At 36.2% G+C, this 26,450-nt stretch overlaps 1 protein-coding gene across 1 annotated transcript in view; it reads left to right on the plus strand.

Annotated features, from left to right (window-relative positions):
- The window catches only part of LOC137390460 (E3 ubiquitin-protein ligase HUWE1-like), a 149,827-nt gene that overhangs the window by 22,687 nt on the left and 100,690 nt on the right, over positions 1–26,450 (plus strand). The window contains exons 19-28 of the mRNA XM_068076789.1: positions 661–837; positions 2,953–3,210; positions 3,728–3,893; positions 8,407–8,647; positions 10,569–10,781; positions 15,350–15,552; positions 16,147–16,304; positions 17,555–17,707; positions 21,937–22,086; positions 22,322–22,537. Of these exons, the coding sequence (XP_067932890.1) occupies positions 661–837; positions 2,953–3,210; positions 3,728–3,893; positions 8,407–8,647; positions 10,569–10,781; positions 15,350–15,552; positions 16,147–16,304; positions 17,555–17,707; positions 21,937–22,086; positions 22,322–22,537 (1,935 nt within the window). The remainder of the gene's footprint in view (positions 1–660; positions 838–2,952; positions 3,211–3,727; positions 3,894–8,406; positions 8,648–10,568; positions 10,782–15,349; positions 15,553–16,146; positions 16,305–17,554; positions 17,708–21,936; positions 22,087–22,321; positions 22,538–26,450) is intronic.

Consider the following 26,450-nt stretch of genomic DNA (forward strand, 5'->3'; position numbering starts at 1 on the left):
CTATTGGTTGCACGTGATTGGCAACAAGGTTGTTTCGTTGGAGACAAAATTTGATTAGTCTAGCTAATGTGTAGGCTTCGTAACAAAAAGAAAAGTGGCACCCTATTGATAAGCCGATACATCGGCTTACAGTCTGTACTTATATTACTGTGCAAGCCAATACATCGGCTTATGGTAGCGAAAGGGTTAAACTAGCAATTCAATTTCAACCTAGGAAGTTTGTGCAAAGACTTACTACTCAAGAGCCTATCCAGCACAATTGTGTTATGCTCCTTCCAGTGATGTTACAAAAATTATTTATTTTAAAGTAATTTTGTCAGTTCATAAACCAGACTGCGCTGGTATCATAACTAAAAGCTGCACATTTTCTGTATGATTTTTACTGAGCAATATCGGTTAACCCTAAAATATCACTTCTCTTAGCAGTTACCTTTCAATTTCTGTCTCTTTTTCAAATGAATTTATAATGTTTACCAGATTCCTTGTAATCCAAATTTCTCTTTCAAAACTAATTAATTCAACAATAAATCCAGCCTATATGTTATCCAATAATCAACACTGGTACATTATCCAATAATCAACACTAGTACATTGTGCCTTCAAGTGTGATATATTTATGCAGTGATATTTCCATTCATTTTCTTTTGTGCATTTTTGTAGATGAAGTTTGTGGATGCAATTATGGGAAATACAACAGCTGATGATCATTGTGCAGAGTTCATAAACCTGGGAGGTCTAGAACCACTTTTCTCCATTCTCAAGCTTCCCAACTTGCCTGTGGATTTTTCTACGAGTCCAGCGTGTCAATCCGTGTCCAGTGTTTGTACCATCATCTTAGTAAGTTCTTTAGCAGTCATTCGTGCTATTGTGTGATGTCATGTTGTGCTAGCTTGCGAGAGTGAGTTATACTGGCTGGTGACTGTCAGTTATACTGGTTGGTGACTGTCAGTTATACTGGTTGGTGACTGTCAATTATACTGGCTGGTGACTGTCAGTTATACTGGCTGGTGATTGTCAGTTATACTGGCTGGTGATTGTCAGTTATACTGGCTGGTGACTGTCAGTTATACTGGCTGGTGACTGTCAGTTATACTGGCTGGTGACTGTCAGTTATACTAGCTGGTGACTGTCAGTTATACTGGCTGGTGACTGTCAGTTATACTGGCTGGTGACTGTCAGTTATACTGGCTGGTATTTGTGTTTACTAATGCTGTAAAGTATTGGTTTAAATAGCCAGATAAAACGATAGTAAATTACCATTGTTTTAATGTTTATTCTAGTCTACAGTGCATCAATTTGCAATGCTGGTCTAATAAATTGTTGAATAGTTGTATAAAAACAGCTCATCTGCAGCCGTATTTATACCACAGATATCTTGGAATGCCTTTTCAGTAAATGCTTCCTGCTGTGTCATCTATTGGCCTTGTATGGTGCCCATAGGCCTCATAGGATGCCTATTGGCCACTTGTGATGCCTATAACCAACACTCCTCTTTTGCACCACAACAATACACTATAACAATACACTATAACAATACACTATAACAATACACTATAACAATACACCCTAACCTCTTGTAACCATAAAAATCTCTAGTGATTGTTATGGTTGAATCATTCACAGTAAAATATTATGTGGTAAACAATGTTATTTATATTCGGTCAAAATATTTAGAACAAGGCAATTACATTAAGAATAATAATTGGATAATTGATCCTTCAAATACCTGTTTTTCCTTGTCTCGGTTTTTCATTCAAGTAGTTTGTTTAATGTCACCTTAACAGCAAACTTTAATTTGAATGATAGAATATGCCATTCTATATAAATGTCAAAGTTTGTCGTCGTTGTCGTCGGTAAGAATGTCTGCCTGTCCAGCTATAGCTATTAAAATCTTGGAATTAAAAGCTCGCTGCTTGCTGGATTTGAACTTTCGGAGATTGCAACCACAAGTTTCAAACCACCGAGCTATACAGTCCTTAGCATTCCATCACTTTTATCATATCGTATACTGTACGCGCAGGCATACAGTGCAAAAGTGCAAGCCAAATGTGCCCTTTTGATTATTAACTAATATTGCCTTTTACATTAGTTATTTTTTGGAATTGTTTAAAAACATTTTTTTCTACTATTACATACATATTTTTTTAATTTGTAATTTTTAAATGTGTCATTTCAATTTCAAATGTGTGTTAGACTTTTATTTCCGGTTTGTCGTAAGGTTCGATAGCTAAATCAGTAAATGCTAATACTTTTCACGCGGACAATTGTATTATTTCGAGTAGGAATAGCCTCTACATTCTCTCTCCATTCGGTCAGACAAAGTACCAGACAAAGACAGTCCGATATTTCATTTTTACATTTGCACCAGTATCGTCGTATTAAAAGTTTTGAGGGATAACTTCTGTTGGAACGGTAACCTTTGTTATATACACAAACTTCTTAATTGTTATTACTAATTCAACATATTCAAGATTTTTATTTTGTTTACTCAGTTTGTATTAATTGTATCATGGCCAAATTATCTTTTATTGTAATTGTAGCAAAACAGGCTTAATTTAGCTATTACTTGCTAATGATTTCACGTTTACATTTTAACGCTTTTTTAGTTGTTTTATATTGTTTCTTAATTTATTTGACCTGCACAAAACATTTTCTTCATGATATGAAGTTTGAAAGCTACAGTTGTTTGACAAAGTTTGAAAACCTTTACAGTTGTTTTATTTTTTTTCTCAATTTGTTCAAACTGCACAAAACACATTTCTCATGATAGGAAGTTTGAAAGTTGGATTGATAACTGTTGTTATATGTTAAATGAAAATAAATTTCTGTGCAAAGACTTATTACCCGGGCAACGCTGGGCATTGAACTATCATTATCATATACCTTTAGTAATTATTAGATTGCTTCTTGCTGATAACCCTCGGTATATTTCTTTTCACCGTGTCTTTTTAGAAACTCTGTCATGAACCGAAGGTGCTGGAGGAAGGTTTGAAGCAGCTTTCTCAGTGCCTGGGAGACCTAGAGAAGCTTTATGAACCGTTACCACCACCTGGAGGAAGTGTGCTGCTCTCTGAGCTTGCTAGTGCATTAACAGATGGCTGCACTGTTACCGAGGTCATTTCAAATGCTGTCACCACTCCGCTGCTGCACACCCTGGCTGCCGTGCAAGCCTATGTCAAGGTGTTCATCCACATGTGTCGCTTTGGACAGGTAAACATCTAAAAAGTATTCGGCAGTTAGTCAATGCCGGATACCAAGCTAACGGTTGGATACCGAGTTAACGGTTGGATACCGAGTTAACGGTTGGATACCGAGTTAACGGTTGGATACCGAGTTAACGGTTGGATACCGAGTTAACGGTTGGATACCGAGTTAACGGTTGGATACCGAGTTAACGGTTGGATACCGAGTTAACGGTTGGATACCGAGTTAACGGTTGGATACCGAGTTAACGGTTGGATACCGAGTTAACGGTTGGATACACATGGAGTATTCTTTTAGTCTCAAAGAGTGGTAGCACGGTCCGATGTCCCACACCAATATGTTCAGTAGTCTTCTGAGACCACTGCACTAGGTCTTTCACGGCCATGCTTATTTGGAGGCTAATTTTTGCAACCTTTAAGGCAGCTAATAATTTTTTGCGATGCTCTACAGTGGTCATACATTGCTCTATTGGTTCGCATTTTCATTGAACTCATTATATTTGAGGGCGTTTTCTATTGTACAGGCTGACCTGAGACAGATATCTCTAGCGCAGTGGAGCTCGGAAAATGGCATGTCTGTTCTCGGTAAACTGGGCAAGCTCTACTACACTCTTGTATGGGAAGGAACTGTTCTACTAGCTGTAAGCAGTGAGAATGATCTTCTCCCTCCAGACTCGGATTTTGGTCGTGGTAAGTTGCTATGATATAGCAGTATTTTTCTCTATCTAAACAGGTGCTTCAGTGAAGATATAAAACGTGGAGACTAGCTACCCCAGCAGCAATCATAATTCTCTCTGAGACTAAATGAGCTGTAACATTAAAACACTACTCGCTTTGCAGAAAGAGGTTGAGGACCAGAGCTGTTTGCGATTGGAGATTAGATTTTTCGTCTTCATTGGTGACGTCCTTACAGCAACCTATGCAGCTCAGTTTTCAACGCATGTGTTTTACAAATGTTATATCCGAAATAGAAAATATCAACTCTGAATTTGAAAGAAAAACTTCTCACACGTCCTGCCATTTACATTTGACCTTGATGCATTTTGATAGTGTCATCCGCGATATAAAATATGCGCCCCGTTGTAGCTAAAAGCGAAACAGATGGAAAACGCGGAGTTGTGTGACAATTTCTTCGTAGCATGTAAACTCGTCAGCTACAAACAATTGGGAGTTGTGCGACCACTCCTGCGTATCATGTAAATACGTCCTCCTCATTCCTACGATCAAAACCACGACTACGAAGCTCAAAAATTCGTAGCATGTAACACTAGTGATCGTTATGACTCTATTGCTGAAACCAAAAACAAACATTCTAATGCAGATGTGTCACGAGTATCTGAGAGGCAAACACGGTCATTCCATGCTAGACAATGGAATGACCGAGTCGAAGAAGGTTATTTGAGTTCTTAATTTGCCCTCTGTTCATTTACATCGGTCAAAATTGTAGAAAGATTGTGAAGTATTTGATCAAACGGCTAAGTTACATAAGCTAATGGGATTTGTAACCATTTTGTAGGTGAATATTTTACAAACAACAGTATTTTGACCAAACAACTTTTATGACAAAATCAGTAAGAATATGTGACAACTCGAATAATTTTTCATCAAGTTTTGCATTTTTTTCGAGCTCTGCTTAACCTTTTCTGGCTACTCAGTGATACTGAAATTATCTAGTTTTGGAAGTCGTTTTGTAACCGGAAACTTCTGTCAGTGGAGTCGCTTTTCACACTATAAATATAGTAATCCATTTCTAAACCCACAATTTAAACCGTTTTTATCATGTGTTATAAAATGTCTCAAGACCTGTAGTAGTCATATAACACATTGAATTAGATTAAGTTAGGTGTAATTTATACATGTAAACCAAGCATTGAGTGATTAACTAACCAAATAATATACATAAGAGTAAAATGTTCTCCATTGCACTCACATTTAATTTTTTCCGGTTCGATGTAATCAGTCATTTTGGTACATATTTTTTGTAAAAAGCACTACAATGATGTTTGCTTTTATTTATTTTTAATCATTCTCCTGAATTGTTCAATATTAATATCATTACAGTGCGACAGCACCTGACTTGCGATCAAATTTTTGCGTGCGGTTTTTCACTGAATTTGGATATTTTTTACATTTTTTCAAGATCTCCTTTATTTTGGTTAGTACGATGTAGGAATATATAGTTGTCTCTTTGTCAACTTCATGTATACTGTATTGCTCAAGTCCTCCTGGGCAACAGTGTTGTGCTTCCCTTCCCATCTACTTCAGTTCCTCTGTCGTAAGATCATCACTGTGCTCGTCGATTAAATCTTCCATGTCCATATCATTCACCGCCCATTCATCAGACCACAGAAGTGCTTTCTTCAAGCCACCAGACGTGTACATCTGGTCAAGACTTTTGGGCATTTCGTATCTTTAAATTTTTTTGTAACATCTGGTAACATTTTTTTAAATAGATGTTTGGTAACATTAAACTTTCACATTTACGGACTTAGAAAAGTAAAGGTCCTGCTGTATTTGACAAGCTTGAAATTAGAAGGAAGACGACTCCAAACTAGTCTGAATAGTTTTTAAGATCACTCTATTAAGCATCATCAGATTATATTACAGTTCGACCTTTCCATACGATTTTAATTCGTCCCAGGGTTGATAGCGTATAGCGAAAATATCGTGTAGAGGGGTATAGAAACCCATAGTAATTATATAATGCAAACATCCTCTGGTAAAAAATCATGAAAAATTTATAGAAGTACTACAATATTAAAAATTAGTAACTTAAATGAATTTACCTTACTAAACACACACTTAAAGGTAAGTTTTAGTGCATGCATGTACATATTTCTAACTATTTTTACTAAACTTCAACTTTTTCATCGCTAAAGTTTTGTCACCTATTGGTTACCAGCTCCTTTTCACTATCACTTTTAGCCGACCTCATTGGAACATTTTTTAACCTAATTCGCTAAGAAAGCCTGAGTGATGATGTTCTCAAAAATATTCTGTTTAATACATAATGAAGTGGATTTTTGTTAGCAGGTCAAGAGAAATTGTATAACCACTGACCTTTTGTGTGAAGGGATTGCAACTCCAACTTTGCTACTGGCTTTAAAGGGAAAACATTACTGTTTTTCACACAAAAACTGCCGAACTGAGAGAAGTCGGTCATCGTGTCTCCATGCGTTGTGAATAATTTTCGGCAAACAACATTTCCTCGTCTTTCTTATTTCGTCTTACGTAATACAACTTTGAACTCCGGCAAAAGTTTTGTTGAATTCGTATGGTAAAATAGGATTCGTACGTCCAGGTAGAAAACTTATCATGTTTCACTTCCTAAAATGAAGAAATTGTATAACAGGGTAATCGTATCCAAAGGATGCACTGTATTGAGTTTATAACAATATGAAACTGTTAATATCGTGGCACCATCAACAATGCTTAATTGGTTAAAGGTTCTAGTATGCTGCAACTATTTACTAGTTTAGTGTAAGCAACATGTTCAAATCATTCTAATGCTTTTTAATCGTTACACTTAGCACAGAAAAAATATTTTACTCTGTCATTATTCTTTTGATAGATGATCGGTGTGTATATCAAAGGATGAACAACTAAACAAATATGATTCATTTTTTCAGAAAGACACATGTTTATAGTACAGTCATACTTCGACTTGCGAGCTTAATGCGTTCCGAGACTGAGCTTGTATGTCAATTTACTCGCATGTTGGTGCAATTTATTTATATATAGAACAATTAAATATATATTGATTGGTTTCCATACTCTAAAATGCAAATAAAACTCTCAAAACAAGATATTGTAACAGAAAGAACATGTTGGTTATTGTCCTAACTTACCACATGCTTTCAAAAAGCAACAAATAAAAAATAATGCAAGGAAATGTGATAAAGTGAATAGTAAAATTAAATACATACAATAGCAGCTAACGCTAGCATTTGCCAGAGAGGGAGATATCCTTCATTAGTTATCCTTCATTACAACAGTTGACTTTGATAAATTTGGATTTTATCAGTCTTAAAAGACAAACTTAAGAAGCAAATCTAAAAGCAGACTTTCATTTTTAACTTAACGTAATAAAAATTTCTTCAGCGTTCATAGTTTGAAGTTTCTCGCTGGTTAGCTAATTTTTCCTTTGTTTCGCTTTCACGACTAGCCGGTCGTTTTAAGATGACTATCTAAGGACGTTTGCCTTTGTCGCCCTTTCAACATGTTGCGATTAGGACGATCACAGGTGTCGTCACAAAGGTTTAATGCGCGACCACTAGCCAACTTGTCCGAATGTCTATTTTTATAGTTTTGATAGATAGCACTGGCCTTTTCAAATAGTGTCGATTCAGTTACGCTGTCACCGGCCAATTGTTTATCTTTTATCCGATGCCTGAGCTGTCTCTCCATCAGCAGTCGTGAAGATCGCTGCGCCGTTTAGAAACGATGGTTAATCCTTTTGCGAGCTAAATGCCCTGAATATAATCCTTTTGTTTGATAATTGTGGATGTATTTCTGTCATATGGCTGAGCTAGCTCAATCATGCATACACATTTTGCATATTTTTCAATAATTTTCCGCTTAATATCAATTGTTATCATTTGCTTTTTCTTGGCATTATTTTTCTTTTTACTGGCAAACTTTCGGTCTACGCACAGTGGCCTACTTTTAATTCACATAATTCTGCCCTGAAAAGCGTGCACAAAAACACGGTACAAAAGTATAACCTGTGCAGTTGAAAAATACAGATTGATGCTGTTGTCATAAAACACCTCCAGCATACTTGGCAACTGACTCACGTGCTCGTATCTCAAACATGGCTCGTATGTTAGTGCTAAAACTTGCTTAAAAGCTGGCTCGTATCTCAAGTTTCTCGTACGTTGGAACGCTCGTAAGTTGAAGTATTACTGTATAGTATTATAAAAGAAGACAATTTGACCAAAGCTGTAAGATCATTGTCTCGTAATAAAAATTCTTATTAGTCATAATATATTTATAAAGTCTACTGGAGAGGAAGTGTTAAAAATTAGGTCATCTCGTAATGATATTAAATTCAGATTTGGATAGATCACTTCATTTGCTTCCGCAGTATACTTGTGCTATTATTAACCATCCAAGGCTGATAGCATCAAGGTTTGGTGATTCAGTCCATGCCTCGTCTTGTGGATCTCCACTTGTACACTCGTCGCTATCTTCTTTGCTTCAGCTGATATGGCAAAGCTGCTGCCTAAAGGAATTGCTCCAAAGGACATGGACACGGACAGCAACAGCAGCCTTGGAGTCTCGTCTGCTATGGAAGGCCTCAGCACAGGTGATTTTGCGACTGTTGCTAACATTAATGGCGATGAGGAAGTGCCAGAGGCCAGTGGCAGCACATCAATGAAAAGGTCATCACAACTCGCTCAGCAAGCGAAACAGATCCGGCCTCTTCTCAATGTTAGTTCAAGGTGGGTCAACAAGTTTTGTGTATAATAGTTCAAGCATGGTTTCTACACCTTAGACATTTACTCTCAGCTAATTCAAATACAGTCATTTGCAAAAGTTTAAGACCACGTAGTAAATTAGAAGAATTTTTTTATCAAAGGATGTTACTAGCTTCTGGCTTCAATTAATCTCCTCAGTTGTTTTTGTAACCCTATCAGTCGCTCTTTAAGTCGGTTCATTATTGTCAAGCATAAAGATTATTGCTTTACTTAATTTTTGGCTCAGTTTTGTGGCAAATATTAGTTTAAACAACATGGTGAAAATGGGTAAAAACAGGCCTTGGCACCGACTGCTAGAGCCAAAATATTTGTCACCAAGAGGTATAGCCACTGGACCATTCAAGACGGGTCAAACGTGTTATTCTACGATAAGTCTAATTTGTTGTAGTTTAAATTACGCAAAAGACACGTTTGTAGACCAGTAGTAACTTGCTTTGATGACAGATAAAGCTGTCATAAGAATAAAACATTCACCGAGTCATATGGCATGGAAGACGATGTTCGTCAAAGGGACTGCAGGCTGGTACTTTTTAGATAAAAACATCACTATGAATGGTGAGAAGGAAAAAACCTTTTGAAGACAATATAACTTTATATATGAGGTACATGAATGCATTGTCTTTATGCACTATGGAGCACCTTGCCGCAGATTGAACAAGGTGATAGATTATCTGAAAAAGATGAAAGTCGAAGTTCTTGCTTGGCCAGGTAACAGCCCAGATCTCAACCTAATTGAGTCAAAGACAAAGTAGCATAAGAGCAGCCCCAAATGCTTAAGCTGTATATGAAGCAATTAGGACAGTTTGATAACTGAGATCACTGATGACTATTGTAAAAAACTTATTGAGAGCACGCCAACGAGACTTAAAGCTGGAATAGAAAATGAGGGACGACATAAAAAATGTTGACATTAGCAGCATTTGGAGTAACTGTTGCACAGTATAGACTATGTATTCTCTAACTTGTATCCTAGCGTGAACAAAAAAGAAAAAATTTAGTGTAGTAACAAAAATCTTAATTTTTTGGAAAAATCAAGAGTGGTCTTAAACTTTTGCAAATGACTGTACTTGGTCAAGTCAATATGTAATCATTTGGATGCTCAAGCTGATACAGTTACTCTATTTTGCATATCAAGTTATTATTAGTGAGTTGTTCGTGTTTCAAGTGCATGCAGTGTATAAAAAGACAAACCTAGTCAAATTACTCCTCGCACCAATGCATTAAAAATGAAAATTTGTTGTCAATAATTTGAGTCATTTCGGCATAACTCGATATTTACATCATTTGACATGTTTTTTCTTTTGACCTGATTCAGTTTACAACATGCAGAACTGTCAATGAGAGATTTAAAGCTTTTTAACATTTTGGATCCTAACAACTGACAACATGAAGCGGAAATCGATGGATTCCAGCAAAAATTGATGACAGTTTTGTAGTTTATTAGTTGATTGTATGTAATCATTTTATAAACAGTATCAGCATGTGTTCAGAATAGTAGCTGATTGTATGTAATCATTATAGAAACAGTATCAGCATGTGTTCAGAATATTTTATGTTTTTTCTGTAAATACTTGAGGTGTTTAACAGCTGAAGGGATTTGGCAAAGCAGCTTATAACGTATAGTGATTTGTATATAGAATATAGCAATGCAACTAATTTTTAATTCATGGCGCGTACTTGAATATTGCTGAGTTACATGTAATCGTGTTGGAGCATATTGTATTACTGCAATTGTCATCTGTCTTAGTTGGCAGGTTAAAATCAACAGAAATGCTACGTTACTATTTTTGTATTAAAGCAAGTACATATACATGCAGCTGTATTGAATATCCATCTTTAAATTGCTTGCATCTGTGTCTTCACATGTTGATACATATATTCGTAGGCTTGGAAGTACACTAGCTGAGCTCTTCCAGAATGTTCTTGTCAAGATCTGCGTTGGCTCAGTGATGTTGCGGCAGAGGCGGACAGTGCAAGCTCAAAATAATTTTCCCGTCCCCTCAGCCAACTCGAGAACCATTGTCCACGGTCTTAGCAAGCTCTCATTAGATGGCCTTCGTTGGACTCCACCTACTGACGCCCATTTGCCAAAGCTTAAGTACATTTACTATTTTTCTTTCCAATTCTTCTGAAGCTGTTATTTAAGTACTAGAGCTAAAATTCCATTTACAGTCTGATTTTGTAGTTTTATGCTGATTTAGGATCGTAATTGCAAATTTTCTAGACAAAAGGGTAAATTTGAACAAATACTTGCCCCAATCGCTGAAGTAATTTTCGACATAGGGCGTTGCATGTTTCCTGAAACATTTCAGTTCTACTTGGCATAATTTTTTTCAATAGTTTGCAATTATATTAGCAGCGCTTCAAATACTACTTTTATAATTTTGTAATCATGAGACGAACGCTAATTTTATGAATGGTTAAAAGGAGAAGGCAATATTATCCACAGATTTAAATTATGAAATTATACAGAAACATGAGCGAGTACCTTCAAGTTAATTCTTTAAAAATCTGCTTAGCCTTTAGTAGGCATCATCACTCCTACCTGCGCATTGTCTTTCTATCATCACCTCTACCTGCACACTGTAATTTTATAATCACTCCTACCTGCGCACTGTACTTCTATCATCACCCCTACCTGCGCACTGTCCTTCTATCATCTCAACCTGCGCACTGTTCTTCTATCATATCAACCTGCGCACTGTCCTATCATCACCCCTACCTACGCACTGTTTTTCTATCATCACTTCTACATGTACCTTGTGCATGTACCTACCTACTGTCTGTTTCAATTGCCAAGGTTAGACCTCAATTTTCCTATCCCTAACATTAAAGCGAAGAGCGAGCCTATTTTACTGATTATGATTTGACCGGCTAAGTTTCTTACATTGTTGTACATTTCTTACATCTGTTTTAGTGTTGTACATATAATTTTTAGGTAGTTTTATATAATGCATTTTTTTCTATGCAATCACCAGAATATTCACTGCTAAGTTTTTATGCGTGGAAGGAATCATACGAAATATGGTGGGATGTTTTGCTCCATCATTCGGTTGTTTTGACATTTGAAAGCAAATTTTTGAATGGATTAACTTGACTTTGTATGTCTGGGTTTGCCTCAACTTTTAGAAAGTTGCTGTAACAGGTTGTACATGTTTGAAAATGAATTTATTAACTTCTACATTGCAATTGTAACATTGTTGCTCCAGCTTTGTTATTCGCTATTTAATAATTACCATTACTTGATAATTATACTCATGTATACAACTATACATCAATCTCATGTATAAGTTAATAGGTATGTTTAAGAAAAAATTGCTTTATTATAGACATTATTCATGTATAAGTTGACTCCCTTATTCCAGAATGTTCTGGAATAATTATATCAAATTTAACTGAATTTTGCTATCCAGAATAAAAACAACTTTCAAAACATTAAGTTTCTTCTATTCGATTTGATATGATATAGTTTTTCGGTATGTTTTAAACAAGGTTTGGGTTGACTCGCTTACATACAGAAATTCTTTTGCATTGACAGCACGCTAAAATACGAGTTAAGCACTCTATGTTCTCAAGCACTTGTTTGCTACTGTGCGGCTAGTAAACAAAGTAAATATTTGTACGACTAGTAAACAAAGAGCAAGGTCCATTGGGAATTCACAGTTGTAAAATTTCGCTCAACGTTTTTCCAAATACGTTTATATTATTTGTTAAATTTAGAACCTGCCAATGGCAGTACAACACAACAAACTGCGTCAGCCATGTTATCATTGAGTTTCGCCGCAAGCTTGTTAACTAACTGGTAATATATACTGCATTTTCATTGATAGTTGATACCGGGAATTCTAAGAAGTAATTTTAACATTTATAGGATGAAGCACCATTGTTATGAGCATCTGTTAATGCTTCATACCGTGATGTGTATATAATATTGCATATATAATAACGGGGTTTTCTTTTTATATTCACTCTATTCGAATTAGCAGCAGCGTGTCCATAAACATTACTCATTTATAAGTCGATCCTAAAAATTTTACATTAAAATTGTCTCCCAGAAATTGAACTTTCACATGGGTACTTACATATATATGGTAATCATTTACTGCTAGTTGCTAAAATCTAGTTATTGCATAAATTAGCTTGCACACTCACCAGTGTGGGGCAATTACTACTTTTAAAGATGTGGTTGCGTCAAATTTGAGTTGATCTTAAAAAAAGCATTTTTTTCTTTATCAGTTGATATGTTGTTTGTTGTGTTACGCAATCTCATTGCCAAGATATTTGAAGATTAAAATCGAAAAAATCTGATCGTGTAAAAACGCTCAGGCCACAAAAACGTGCCCAGGCCACAAAAACGTGCCCAGGCTTGCCCAAAATGATGTCACGCGTTATACAACCTGTCTCTATCTCTCGTATTCACATCGGCTATTCGCGATAAAAGTCTAGTCTTACGCGGCTCTATTGGCATATAACTTATTTTGTATTTGCTCATGTTGGCTAGAATAAAATTTTAAATCCAGCTACAGATGCATTATTATGAATGTTTCAAAGGCATCAAATAACGAAAATTGAAAATTTGTTCTACTCACTTTCTCCAAATGTTGTGTAAACATTTGGGTACCGACTACCAATTCTACCGGTCTACGGTAATTCTGTCAAGCTAACTATGTAGATTAAGGTCTTTGTATCAGCACAGTTCCGCCGCTACCCATACTAACGATATACAGCCTCCCATAAGTCCCGCCCACCTTAATGTATGTCTGTCGCCTATCTTTGGGGAGGGACTGTATATCATTGCCTAAACCGACAACTACTAGTTTCTTACTACCGTAAGTAAGCAAGCCGCGTCTTTGAAAAGAATATACATAGGGATAGAGTTTTAAGGATGAGAAGTATGCTGCAAACTGAATTTGAACTCACATTCTCCAGTTCTGCGGACATCCATATACCATATCCAATTCACTACAGTATTCTGCAAATCATGTTTTGCATTATCTTCAACAATATTATTTTATTATATAATTTTAACAAACAAAAATATTTTCATCTCGGCATAAAGCTTTTATTAAAGATATTCATCAAGTCGTGGCCACTCACATAATTTTAGCTGATACAATAAGACAAATTCATCTACTGCAACAAACTCAAACAAAACATCATGGCTTATGCAGCACACATTCAAGTCTCGCTTTCCCCTTTATGGCAGTTTCCACACTGACAAAGCTGCTTCGGCTGGTGGGACGACATAAACATTCTGTAATCAGTAAAACAAATGCAATAAATATATGTCATTCATAGATATGTCATTCTAAAGCGTATCTATTGAAAGCTTTCAAATTGAGAGTTAAATAGATTGCGAGTCTAATTTTAAAAACGAATAAACGTTTAACAAAGGCACAAGTACGCCAAGCCAACGATTCGAAGCTTTGGTTCTGGAAATTAAAGATTTGCATTGATCACTCGGTTTTCTTCACTTTTTACAAGTGAAAAGTGAACATCTAATGTCAAATCATAAATCTAATTTACCAGATAAAGCTGCCGCAGAAAATTTGAAGCAAATGTAGCTAGGTGAACCGATAAAAAAATATAAAACGATGATTAGTGATAGCAAAAAGTTATAATTTTATTAATTAGTACATGTATTAATGAGTACTAAAATATTACATTTAGTATATTCATCAATCTAAGCCATTGTATAGCTAGATGCGAAAGATTAAAAAGAAGCCGTCAAGAACTCACTGTACATACGTATCTCGCACGCGTAGGAAATTACATTTTAGCCTCAAACAGGGAAATATAATCTGAATGTAAACTCAACAGGAAACTCTATAGGAGACTCAAAGTAAAAGATAAATTTACCTCCATTCTCCGATCTTCCTCCGTAGAACTTCAACTACCTGATGCCAAGAAAACTCGGAGTCACCTTCGCAGTAACTTTACAGCAATTTTATAATTACATGTATATTGTTCGCCAATAAAACGTGTCGATCGAGTAATTCATTAAGGTAACGATGTTAATTAATTTAGTAAGATTCGATGTCCATGCGATTTAATAATAGAGTAAAATCCTTAAATTTGCGATCACAGACAACACGTTTTACGAGTGATAACATTTATTACGGCCTATATAAACATTTTGCGCTGATGATTGGCTAAGGAAGCGACCTCATATTTATCGCTCGTGGTTTCTTTTCAGATATATTGCTTGTGACGTCACGAAAAAAGCACCCGCTCGAATGTGAGCTTTTTAAAAGATGGCCTCATTCAAACGCATATATCTCTGGACAGGGTTTGTCTACAAAGACAAAAATGGCATCAAATTGTAGCTGATGTTTGAGCCTTTTATGGGTCTTAATTGCATTAAATCGAATTTTTTGACGCAACCACATCTTTAAAACAATAATCATTGCCAAACTATTCAAGTGTTAAGAATGTGTGTCCCAGCTAGACTGCATCGTATCTGTACGCAATGTCAAATGTATGATAGGAAATGATCTCATAACTTTATGAAAATTTCATAGCGTTGTATTATTGGTCCGCGTTTGCATGACCTCACAAAATTATCTGAAATCTCTTGAGGTAGCTACTTTTATTCTATATTCAAGTTGTTCCATTTATGCCTTGTTGGACATTCAAGAAATCTAATGCCAACCGATTTGTTTTTAGAACGTCGTTCTTGATGTGTGCGGTCGGCTTCACACTACCTATGCTGTTTGAAGAAAGCAAGCGGTCCTACCACCTTATGCTCCAGGAATTCATAAATGTCAAAGGACATGAGGCTTTCTTTGACGTCTTTGAGGATGTTCTCAATCTTCTCTCTCCATCTAAATCAGCTGAGAGGGCTTCTGCTACCCCTTCCAGTTTTCCTCGTATGTTATTATACCGTGTTGTTCGGTTTCTTTTAGGTAGCATCTCACCAGTGTGAGATGTAAAAAAAGCGGAGTGTATTATTCACTGTATATGTATTATAGAGGTGGCCATGCTAAAATGTTTGCCATGGCGGCAAAAAGGCCACAGCTGATTGAATTATACAATTCAAGGTGTTGTTCTGTCACTGACTCGCAGTTTCCCTTTTGAGGTGAAAATAAAAACTGCAAAACCTGTTGGATAGCTGTTCAATTCCATTCGTCCTATTTTCTCATTGCCCTAGCAAGCTCACAGCCCATCTTCGCCAATGTTTAAACCATCTGAAGACATTTTATAATCATCATGTCTAAATTATGTTTTTTATTGGTGATTCTCATACAATCTTTTGGTGACTCAGTTTGGTCTTACCAAGGTCGGTTTCGGCGAGGTGGTGTTTAAAGAAAATTTGAATGATAATTACTGTCTCAGCGGCAGTTTATGCTACTCTAGGTGAGCAAATGATGCAAAGCCCAACGAATTTTATACAAAAGATTGGTCTTTGTATGACTAGCCACTTAACATTCACAAGATCCAATGTACATAATTTTTGGTTGCAGAGCACGTCATAGAGTTCCTCGACACATGGTTGCTACTGGCAGAGAAACTAGTGCATCCAAAATACATCCTTGAATCAATATACCAGCTGCCGGAAAAGGGCAACACCTCACACTATATAAAATTCAACCCTACAAACTACCTGAAAGATATGCTCAAGGTATATACACTATCCTACACTTAGAGTAGTTGCTCCTTTAACCAACTATCTGTATGTTACTATTCTTACATGATACTACTTAGGTGCACACCAACCTGCATAGTTTTGCCAAAGCAGTTAGCTGGCAAATCCTTACATAATTCTCTGTATTGATATGCTGCAACTTGTTTATTTTGCAACCAGCTAGCCCAGCGAGTGTCGAAATTTTGCCTGCTGTTGTTGATAACCAGAAACCCATTCATTCATTCATGATTACGAATGAACATGTTGAGCAGGCTTCAAAGTGACTGCTGTATAGTTATAGCGTGAAGTGTACTCTGCTTTTCTTCATCAAGCTGGTTTATCATTCTGGCATAAACGAATGGCTGCTGCATGCCAACTTGGCAAGCTCGCAGGTGTTCCTATTCCTCGCAATAGCATATTATACCCATATCAACTGACACCTAATAGCATACTATATCCATATCAACTGACACCTAGTAGCATCTATAAACATATCAACTGACACCTAATAGCATACTATATCCATATCAACTGACACCTAATAGCATACTATACCCATATCAACTGACACCTAATATCATACTATATCCATATCAACTGACACCTAATAGCATACTATACCCATATCAATTGACACCTAATAGCATACTATACCCATATCAACTGACACCTAATAGTATATTATACCCATATCAACTGACACCTAATAGCATACTATACCCATATCAACTGACACCTAATAGTATATTATACCCATATCAACTGACACCTAATAGCATACTATACCCATAACAACTGACATCTAATAGCATATTATACCCATATCAACTGACACCTAATAGCATACTATACCCATAACAACTGACATCTAATAGCATACTATACCCATATCAGCTGACACCTAATAGCATACTATACCCATATCAACTGACACCTAATAGCATACTATACCCATATCAACTGACACCTAATAGTATACTATACCCATAACAACTGACATATAATAGCATACTATACCATATCAACTGACACCCAATAATATGCTAATAGAAAAAGAATGGTATACCCCTAATGGTATACCCCTAATAGAATGGTATACCTATATCAATTGACACCTAGCCGTATGCTTGTCTCTCTGCATTAACAAAGGTTTAGTCTGTTAATGAGAAAAAAATTGAGTTTTTTTGTGTTTTAGCAGTGGGTTTGCCCTGGTTATGTCTTTAGCGTGCTCTGTCAATGTTCTATAGCCTGTGTTCAACTGTGTTATGAGACTGTGGAACCATGACGCCCTCACCAATACTCAAGATGCAGATGGCACTAAGCTAGCACAAATGGAGCAAGTTGCCAGCTCTTTGCTCACCATCCTTTGCCACATCATTCAAGCTGAAAAGATTATCAAAGTATGTTACAAGCTGCCCTATGCTAGCAATTCTACCAGTTGATCGTCTGGCTGCCCTATGCTAGCAATTCCACCAGTCGATCGTTTGATTTGCTAGTGTACTCACAAAAACAAAGGCAAATTATCTCTCGGTGTATAGTCTCTTTCCATAAGAAATGTAACAAGACCTGTTGTTTAACTCTTTCGCTACCAAGCCTATATGGTTTAGAAGTTCCGTAAATACCAAACTATTTAGCAGCAAAATTTTGACATTGGGCATTTCTGCAAGAAATCGGCTATTACTTAACTTAAAATTGCCGTAGAGCCGTAAAATATTTTTCAATATTCGAAATTTGAAAGCATTTCTAGATTTTACATATTTAACAATGTTGTATAAAAACTCATTGCGCTGACTCGCATGTTTGCTACAGTTTGCAGCAACAACTGGCTTTTATGCACTTATGCATATTCATTGCAAGCCCAGCTTGAATAACTGCCTTAGCATTATCAAATGGTACGCTACAAATTTATAATTTTTTATAACAATCTATCAAATGTTAGCGATATATATTCAAAAATAGGTGACATGAGCAAACACTGTTTATAATACTTGCGGAAATCAAAACTTGAAAAAGTCTTTGCACCGTTAGCTTCTTGGCCTCCCGCTACTACTTTCGCTTTCTACTTTCGATCTGGCTGTCACTTTCACTTTGATTCATTTTAGCTTATTCTGGTTTTTCAATATCTTCACTGTCTTCTGACCTGAAAACTTCTTCACTGTCTTCTGACCTGAAAACCTCTTCACTGTCTTCCGACCTGAAAACTTCTTCACCGTCTTCTAACCTGAAAACTTCTTCACCGTCTTCCGAACTGAAAACTTCTTCACCGTCTTCTGACCTGAAAACTTCTTCATTGTCTTCTGACCTGAAAACTTCTTCATTGTCTTCTGACCTGAAAACTTCTTCACTGTCTTCTGACCTGAAAACGTCTTCACTGTCTTCTGACCTGAAAACGTCTTCACTGTCTTCTGACCTGAAAACTTCTTCACTGTTTTCTGATCTGAAAACTTCTTCACTGTCTTCTGGCCTGAAAACCTCTTCACTGTCTTCGACCTGAAAACTTCTTCACTGTCTTCTGACCTGAAAACTTCTTCACTGTCTTCCGACCTGAAAACTTCTTCACTGTCTTCTGACCTAAAAACCTCTTCACTGTCTTCCGACCTGAAAACTTCTTCACCGTCTTCCGAACTGAAAACTTCTTCACCGTCTTCTGACCTGAAAACTTCTTCATTGTCTTCTGACCTGAAAACTTCTTCACTGTCTTCTGACCTGAAAACGTCTTCACTGTCTTCTGACCTGAAAACGTCTTCACTGTCTTCTGACCTGAAAACTTCTTCACTGTTTTCTGATCTGAAAACTTCTTCACTGTCTTCTGGCCTGAAAACCTCTTCACTGTCTTCGACCTGAAAACTTCTTCACTGTCTTCTGACCTGAAAACTTCTTCACTGTCTTCTGACCTGAAAACTTCTTCACTGTCTTCTGACCTGAAAACCTCTTCACTGTCTTCCGACCTGAAAACTTCTTCACCGTCTTCTGACCTGAAAACTTCTTCACCGTCTTCCGAACTGAAAACTTCTTCACCGTCTTCTGACCTGAAAACTTCTTCATTGTCTTCTGACCTGAAAACTTCTTCACTGTCTTCTGACCTGAAAACGTCTTCACTGTCTTCTGACCTGAAAACTTCTTCACTGTTTTCTGATCTGAAAACTTCTTCACTGTCTTCTGGCCTAAAAACCTCTTCACTGTCTTCGACCTGAAAACCTCTTCACTGTCTTCGACCTGAAAACTTCTTCACTGTCTTCCGACCTGAAAACTTCTTCACTGCCTTCTGACCTAAAAACTTCTTCGCTGTCTTCTGACCTGAAAACTTCTTCACTCTCTTCTGACCTGAAAACTTCTTCGCTGTCTTCTGACCTGAAAACTTCTTCACTGTCTTCTGACCTAAAAACTTCTTCACTGTCTTCTGACCTAAAAACTTCTTCGCTGTCTTCTGACCTGAAAACTTCTTCGCCGTCTTCTGACCTGAAAACTTCTTCGCCGTCTTCTGACCTGAAAACTTCTTCACTGTCTTCTGACCTGAAAACTTCTTCACTGTCTTCTGACCTGAAAACTTCTTCACTGTTTTTTGACCTGAAATTTTCTTCACTTTTGAACTAGTTGATATCAGCGTCCAAACAATTTTTCTAGCAGAGCAAGAACTTACGTGTAGCCAAGTTGAATGCTTTTCACTTGACGGAAGAGAAGCCTTCATCAATGTCAGGACATGATGACAGCCTGCACATGCATGCTAAACACAACTGTTAGCCATAAACTATTAGTACATATGGTATCATAATTATATCATAATTACTTGATAATTAGCTGCCCTAACACAAATTTATAAATAAAATTATTTTTAAAAGGCCTTTAAAAAGTGAATCTGTCGAGTGATGTTAGTGTTGGTCTAGTTAGTATTGGTTTACTTGACACGGTCTCTTCAACCGACACTATCGGGATACGCAAAGGTTCGATTAACGTATTTGACAGCCTGTAAGACACATTTATGCACAGGATCACCCCAATTTCAGCAGATTATCAAGGGAAAAAGTAGAATTTCATATGTATTTTAATAGGCTATTACAGAATCATAACATTTAGGTACTCGCTTCTAACGTTCTTGGAAACTATTTGAGGAAGGAGAAAACATGATCCATACAGGAACTTTACTATTGCTAAAGTTGGAAAAACGAAATAATGAAACATAAGACATTGTATTATAATAAGTGAAAAAAAACAGTAAACTAAATAAAATTTTACTCTTCAAAACTAGAGAATTAGTCATTATCTTCATCATTATGGTTTCATTTTTTCCCTTCCTGTAGTTTACTTTTTGAAACTGTCTAGAACTTACCATTCTTTCAGCTGGAGGAAGCGCAAAATAACTCGACCAAAACCACACTTTTGACTGAAGGCTTGAATTTCAGCAAATTATTTTGCGACAAATGTGTATTTCAGCAAAATAACAATCATTTCAGTAAATTCAAAGTCGAATCAATTCCAGTACATAAAAAGGCTTGAATTGTAACAGTTTGTCTCATCAAATGTTAGGCTAGGCTAAGACATCTGCATGACATATTTATGTAGAGTTTCAGCCGAAATTTTCAAACTTCAGCCTACATTATGTGATCTTTTCAGGCTGTTTTTTGGATAAAAAGTGCGTTCTTTAGGCCGTCAAATATAGCAGTTAATCGACGCATTATCAAAGGCCAATTTTCGGTAACTCTTTTGCAATTCCTTTTTTTGCATTATAGGTGTCATGGAATTGTTACACATGCTGTATCAGACAAATAATACAATTCCATGGAGCGCGAATAATTTTAAGCATTGTTAGGTTCGTGTAGAGGTATGTTTTTTATATCAGCGATATCATTGTATTTTTCAAACTTTGTCATGACTCGGCCTCTTAATAAAATGGTATTAAACAATCAAGGTAGTCGAAGAGAACAAGATCATTGAGAGAAATTGGATCAACATTCGTAGAATGTGCATCCACTGAACTATGATATATCATGAACCTAAAAGATTCATTTCATCTGAACCTATGTCATCTTCATTCATTCTCATAATCTGTTTGGTTGGTTCACTCAGTGTTTGAATTAAATGACAAAGCTCGATAATTTTTTCAAGTTTTATAATTTACTTATTACATAAACCTATAGGAATAGAACTTTGGATAACTCGTCGCGAGCAAACATATGAAAAGAATTCAAAACATAATATTTACGTAGCTCATAAAACAAGTGAGAAAATTACAAATAGAAATATTGCTTTTAACTAACATTTCTAAAAAAAAGTTTTGGTTTTGCAAGCAAAATGTAGAAGTCGCACTTTTCAATTTGCCAAATTCAAGCAATAATGTACCGAGAGTTTAAATTTTTGAACATTGGTGCATTTGAATACTCTTAGACCGATTTCTTAGACCAAATCCTAAACCTTTCAATGATCCTCTCGAATTCAAAAAGCAATATTTGCTTGTCTTGTTCACTCCATTACTCCTGGTCACCGGTCACACACATAATGCTTAAGCCAGGGTTGTAGTTGTCTCATTTCAATATACAATGTTTTATCTAGGACTGGCATATGCTGTTGTATAAAAACACTCATGTCATACTATAAGCTTCGCTGATAATCCATCTCACTTTTGCGATGTTAGGAAAAGGAGGAAAATGTTAACGATTCTTCCAAGAGCAAGGGTACTAGTACATCGACAGCTGGGGCTACTGGTCCGGTACCTCCCACAAACCAGCCAACGACAAGGCCCGGTCTCGCTCCACTTTCCGAGGACAATACACTTCTCAGAGATGTAAGGAATACCCTATGCCCGCTTGAAAATTATTAGTTCTATGAATTTCTTTGTGTAACATGTTAGATTGTGTTAGGCAGTTTGCTAAGCCGCATGTTTGTAATAACTAGATTATATTGTATAATTTGTACTTCGCTGTAACCGTTGCACAATTTGTATCTCAAAACATTGATAGCGAATCTGATTAACCATTCACTCCATCAGTATATATAGCAGTTGCCAATTTTTTGCACAGCTCATGGACATGGGTTTCTCACGTGAGCGGTGTGTTGAAGCCCTCAACTTTACTTCAACGGTTGAGCAGGCGACAGAGTACCTCATCACCCACATGATAGCTGGTACTGCTGCAGGAGGGCACTCCTCTGGCAGCAGTACTGCTATGGAAATGTCTCTGACGGAGGATGAACAGATCAGGGCTGCCATTGAGCTCTCTCTCTCTTCCGTATCTAACGCCGTTAGTCTCTTATAGTACATTTATTTCACCGGGCTACATCTTGTTCCATATAGATATATATATATCTAGATGTAATTCTATCCGTGGAGGGGGGTCCTTCTATAATCTATAGGCTTTATTGACTACAGTTCTCACTAACCTTTTCTTTTCTGACTCTCACCAACTTTCTCTCTTATAACTCTCACTAACTTTCTCTCTTATAACTCTCACCAACTTTCTCTCTTGTAACTCTCACCAACTTTCTCTCTTATAACTCTCACCAACTTTCTCTCTTATAACTCTCACCAACTTTCTCTCTTATAACTCTCACTAACTTTCTCTCTTATAACTCTCACCAACTTTCTCTCTTATAACTCTTACTAACTTTCTCTCTTATAACTCTCACCAACTTTCTCTCTTATAACTCTCACCAACTTTCTCTCTTATAACTCTCACTAACTTCCTCTCTTATAACTCTCACTAACTTTCTCTCTTATAACTCTCACTAACTTTCTCTCTTATAACTCTCACTAACTTTCTCTCTTATAACTCTCACTAACTTTCTCTCTTATAACTCTCACTAACTTTCTCTCTTATAACTCTCACTAACTTTCTCTCTTATAACTCTCACCAACTTTCTCTCTTATAACTCTCACCAACTTTCTCTCTTATAACTCTCACTAACTTTCTCTCTTATAACTCTCACTACCTTTCTCTCTTATAACTCTCACTAACTTCCTCTCTTATAACTCTTACTAACTTTCTCTCTTATAACTCTCACTAACTTTCTCTCTTATAACTCTCACCAACTTTCTCTCTTATAACTCTCACTAACTTTCTCTCTTATAACTCTCACTACCTTTCTCTCTCATAACTCTCACCAACTTTCTCTCTTATAACTCTCACTAACTTTCTCTCTTATAACTCTCTCCAACTTTCTCTCTTATAATTCTCACCAACTTTCTCTCTTATAACTCTCACTAACTTCCTCTCTTATAACTCTCACTACCTTTCTCTCTTATAACTCTCACTACCTTTCTCTCTTATAACTCTCACTAACTTTCTCTCTTATACCTCTCACTAACTTTCTCTCTTATAACTCTCACTAACTTTCTCTCTTATAACTCTCTCCAACTTTCTCTCTTATAATTCTCACCAACTTTCTCTCTTATAACTCTCACCAACTTTCTCTCTTATAACTCTCACTACCTTTCTCTCTTATAACTCTCACTACCTTTCTCTCTTATAACTCTCACTAACTTCTTCTCTTATAACTCTCACTAACTTCTTCTCTTATAACTCTCACTAACTTTCTCTCTTATAACTCTCACTAACTTCCTCTCTTATAACTCTCTCCAACTTTCTCTCTTATAATTCTCACCAACTTTCTCTCTTATAACTCTCACCAACTTTCTCTCTTATAACTCTCACCAACTTTCTCTCTTATAACTCTCACTAACTTTCTCTCTTATAACTCTCACTACCTTTCTCTCTTATAACTCTCTCCAACTTTCTCTCTTATAATTCTCACCAACTTTCTCTCTTATAACTCTCACTACCTTTCTCTCTTATAACTCTCACTAACTTCCTCTCTTATAACTCTCACTACCTTTCTCTCTTATAACTCTCACTACCTTTCTCTCTTATAACTCTCACTAACTTCCTCTCTTATAACTCTCACCAACTTTCTCTCTTATAACTCTCACTAACTTTCTCTCTTATAACTCTCTCCAACTTTCTCTCTTATAACTCTCACTAACTTTCTCTCTTATAACTCTCACCAACTTTCTCTCTTATAACTCTCACTACCTTTCTCTCTTATAACTCTCACTAACTTTCTCTCTTATAACTCTCTCCAACTTTCTCTCTTATAACTCTCACTACCTTTCTCTCTTATAACTCTCACTAACTTCCTCTCTTATAACTCTCACTACCTTTCTCTCTTATAACTCTCACTACCTTTCTCTCTTATAACTCTCACTAACTTCCTCTCTTATAACTCTCACCAACTTTCTCTCTTATAACTCTCACTAACTTTCTCTCTTATAACTCTCTCCAACTTTCTCTCTTATAACTCTCACTAACTTTCTCTCTTATAACTCTCACTAACTTTCTCTCTTATAACTCTTACTAACTTTCTCTCTTATAACTCTCACTAACTTCCTCTCTTATAACTCTCACTAACTTTCTCTCTTATAACTCTCTCCAACTTTCTCTCTTATAACTCTCACTAACTTTCTCTCTTATGACTCTCACTACCTTTCTCTCTTATAACTCTCACTAACTTTCTCTCTTATAACTCTCACTACCTTTCTCTCTTATAACTCTCACTAACTTCCTCTCTTATAACTCTTACTAACTTTCTCTCTTATAACTCTCACTAACTTTCTCTCTTATAACTCTCACCAACTTTCTCTCTTATAACTCTCACTAACTTCCTCTCTTATAACTCTCACCAACTTTCTCTCTTATAACTCTCACTAACTTTCTCTCTTATAACTCTCTCCAACTTCCTCTCTTATAACTCTCACTAACTTTCTCTCCTATAACTCTCACTAACTTCCTCTCTTATAACTCTCACCAACTTTCTCTCTTATAACTCTTACTAACTTTCTCTCTTATAACTCTCACCAACTTCCTCTCTTATAACTCTCTCCAACTTTCTCTCTTATAACTCTCACTAACTTTCTCTCTTATAAATCTCACTAACTTTCTCTCTTATAACTCTTACTAACTTTCTCTCTTATAACTCTCACTAACTTCCTCGCTTATAACTCTCACCAACTTTCTCTCTTATAACTCTCACTAACTTTCTCTCTTATAACTCTCACTAACTTTCTCTCTTATAACTCTTACTAACTTTCTCTCTTATAACTCTCACTAACTTCCTCTCTTATAACTTTCACTAACTTCCTCTCTTATAACTCTCACCAACTTTCTTTCTTATAACTCTCACTAACTTTCTCTCTTATAACTCTTACTAACTTTCTCTCTTATAACTCTCACTAACTTTCTCTCTTATAACTCTTACTAACTTTCTCTCTTATAACTCTTACTAACTTTCTCTCTTATAACTCTCACTAACTTCCTCTCTTATAACTCTCACCAACTTTCTCTCTTATAACTCTCACTAACTTTCTCTCTTATAACTCTCACTAACTTTCTCTCTTATAACTCTTACCAACTTTCTCTCTTATAACTCTCACTAACTTCCTCTCTTATAACTCTCACTAACTTCCTCTCTTATAACTCTCACTACCTTTCTCTCTTATAACTCTCACTAACTTTCTCTCTTATAACTCTCACTAACTTTCTCTCTTATAACTCTCACTAACTTTCTCTCTTGTAACTCTCACTAACTTTCTCTCTTATAACTCTCACTAACTTTCTCTCTTATAACTCTTACCAACTTTCTCTCTTATAACTCTCACTAACTTCCTCTCTTATAACTCTCACTAACTTCCTCTCTTATAACTCTCACTAACTTCCTCTCTTATAACTCTCACTACCTTTCTCTCTTATAACTCTCACTAACTTTCTCTCTTATAACTCTCACTAACTTTCTCTCTTATAACTCTCACTAACTTTCTCTCTTGTAACTCTCACTAACTTTCTCTCTTATAACTCTCACTAACTTCCTCTCTTATAACTCTCACCAACTTTCTCTCTTATAACTCTCACTAACTTTCTCTCTTATAACTCTCACTAACTTCCTCTCTTATAACTCTCACTACCTTTCTCTCTTATAACTCTCACTACCTTTCTCTCTTATAACTCTCACTAACTTTCTCTCTTGTAACTCTCACTAACTTTCTCTCTTATAACTCTCACTAACTTTCTCTCTTATAACTCTCACTAACTTTCTCTCTTATAACTCTCACTAACTTTCTCTCTTACAACTCTCTCCAACTTTCTCTTATAACTCTCACTA

Source organism: Watersipora subatra, chromosome 3 (assembly GCF_963576615.1).
Source record: "Watersipora subatra chromosome 3, tzWatSuba1.1, whole genome shotgun sequence".
NCBI lineage: Eukaryota > Metazoa > Bryozoa > Gymnolaemata > Cheilostomatida > Watersiporidae > Watersipora > Watersipora subatra.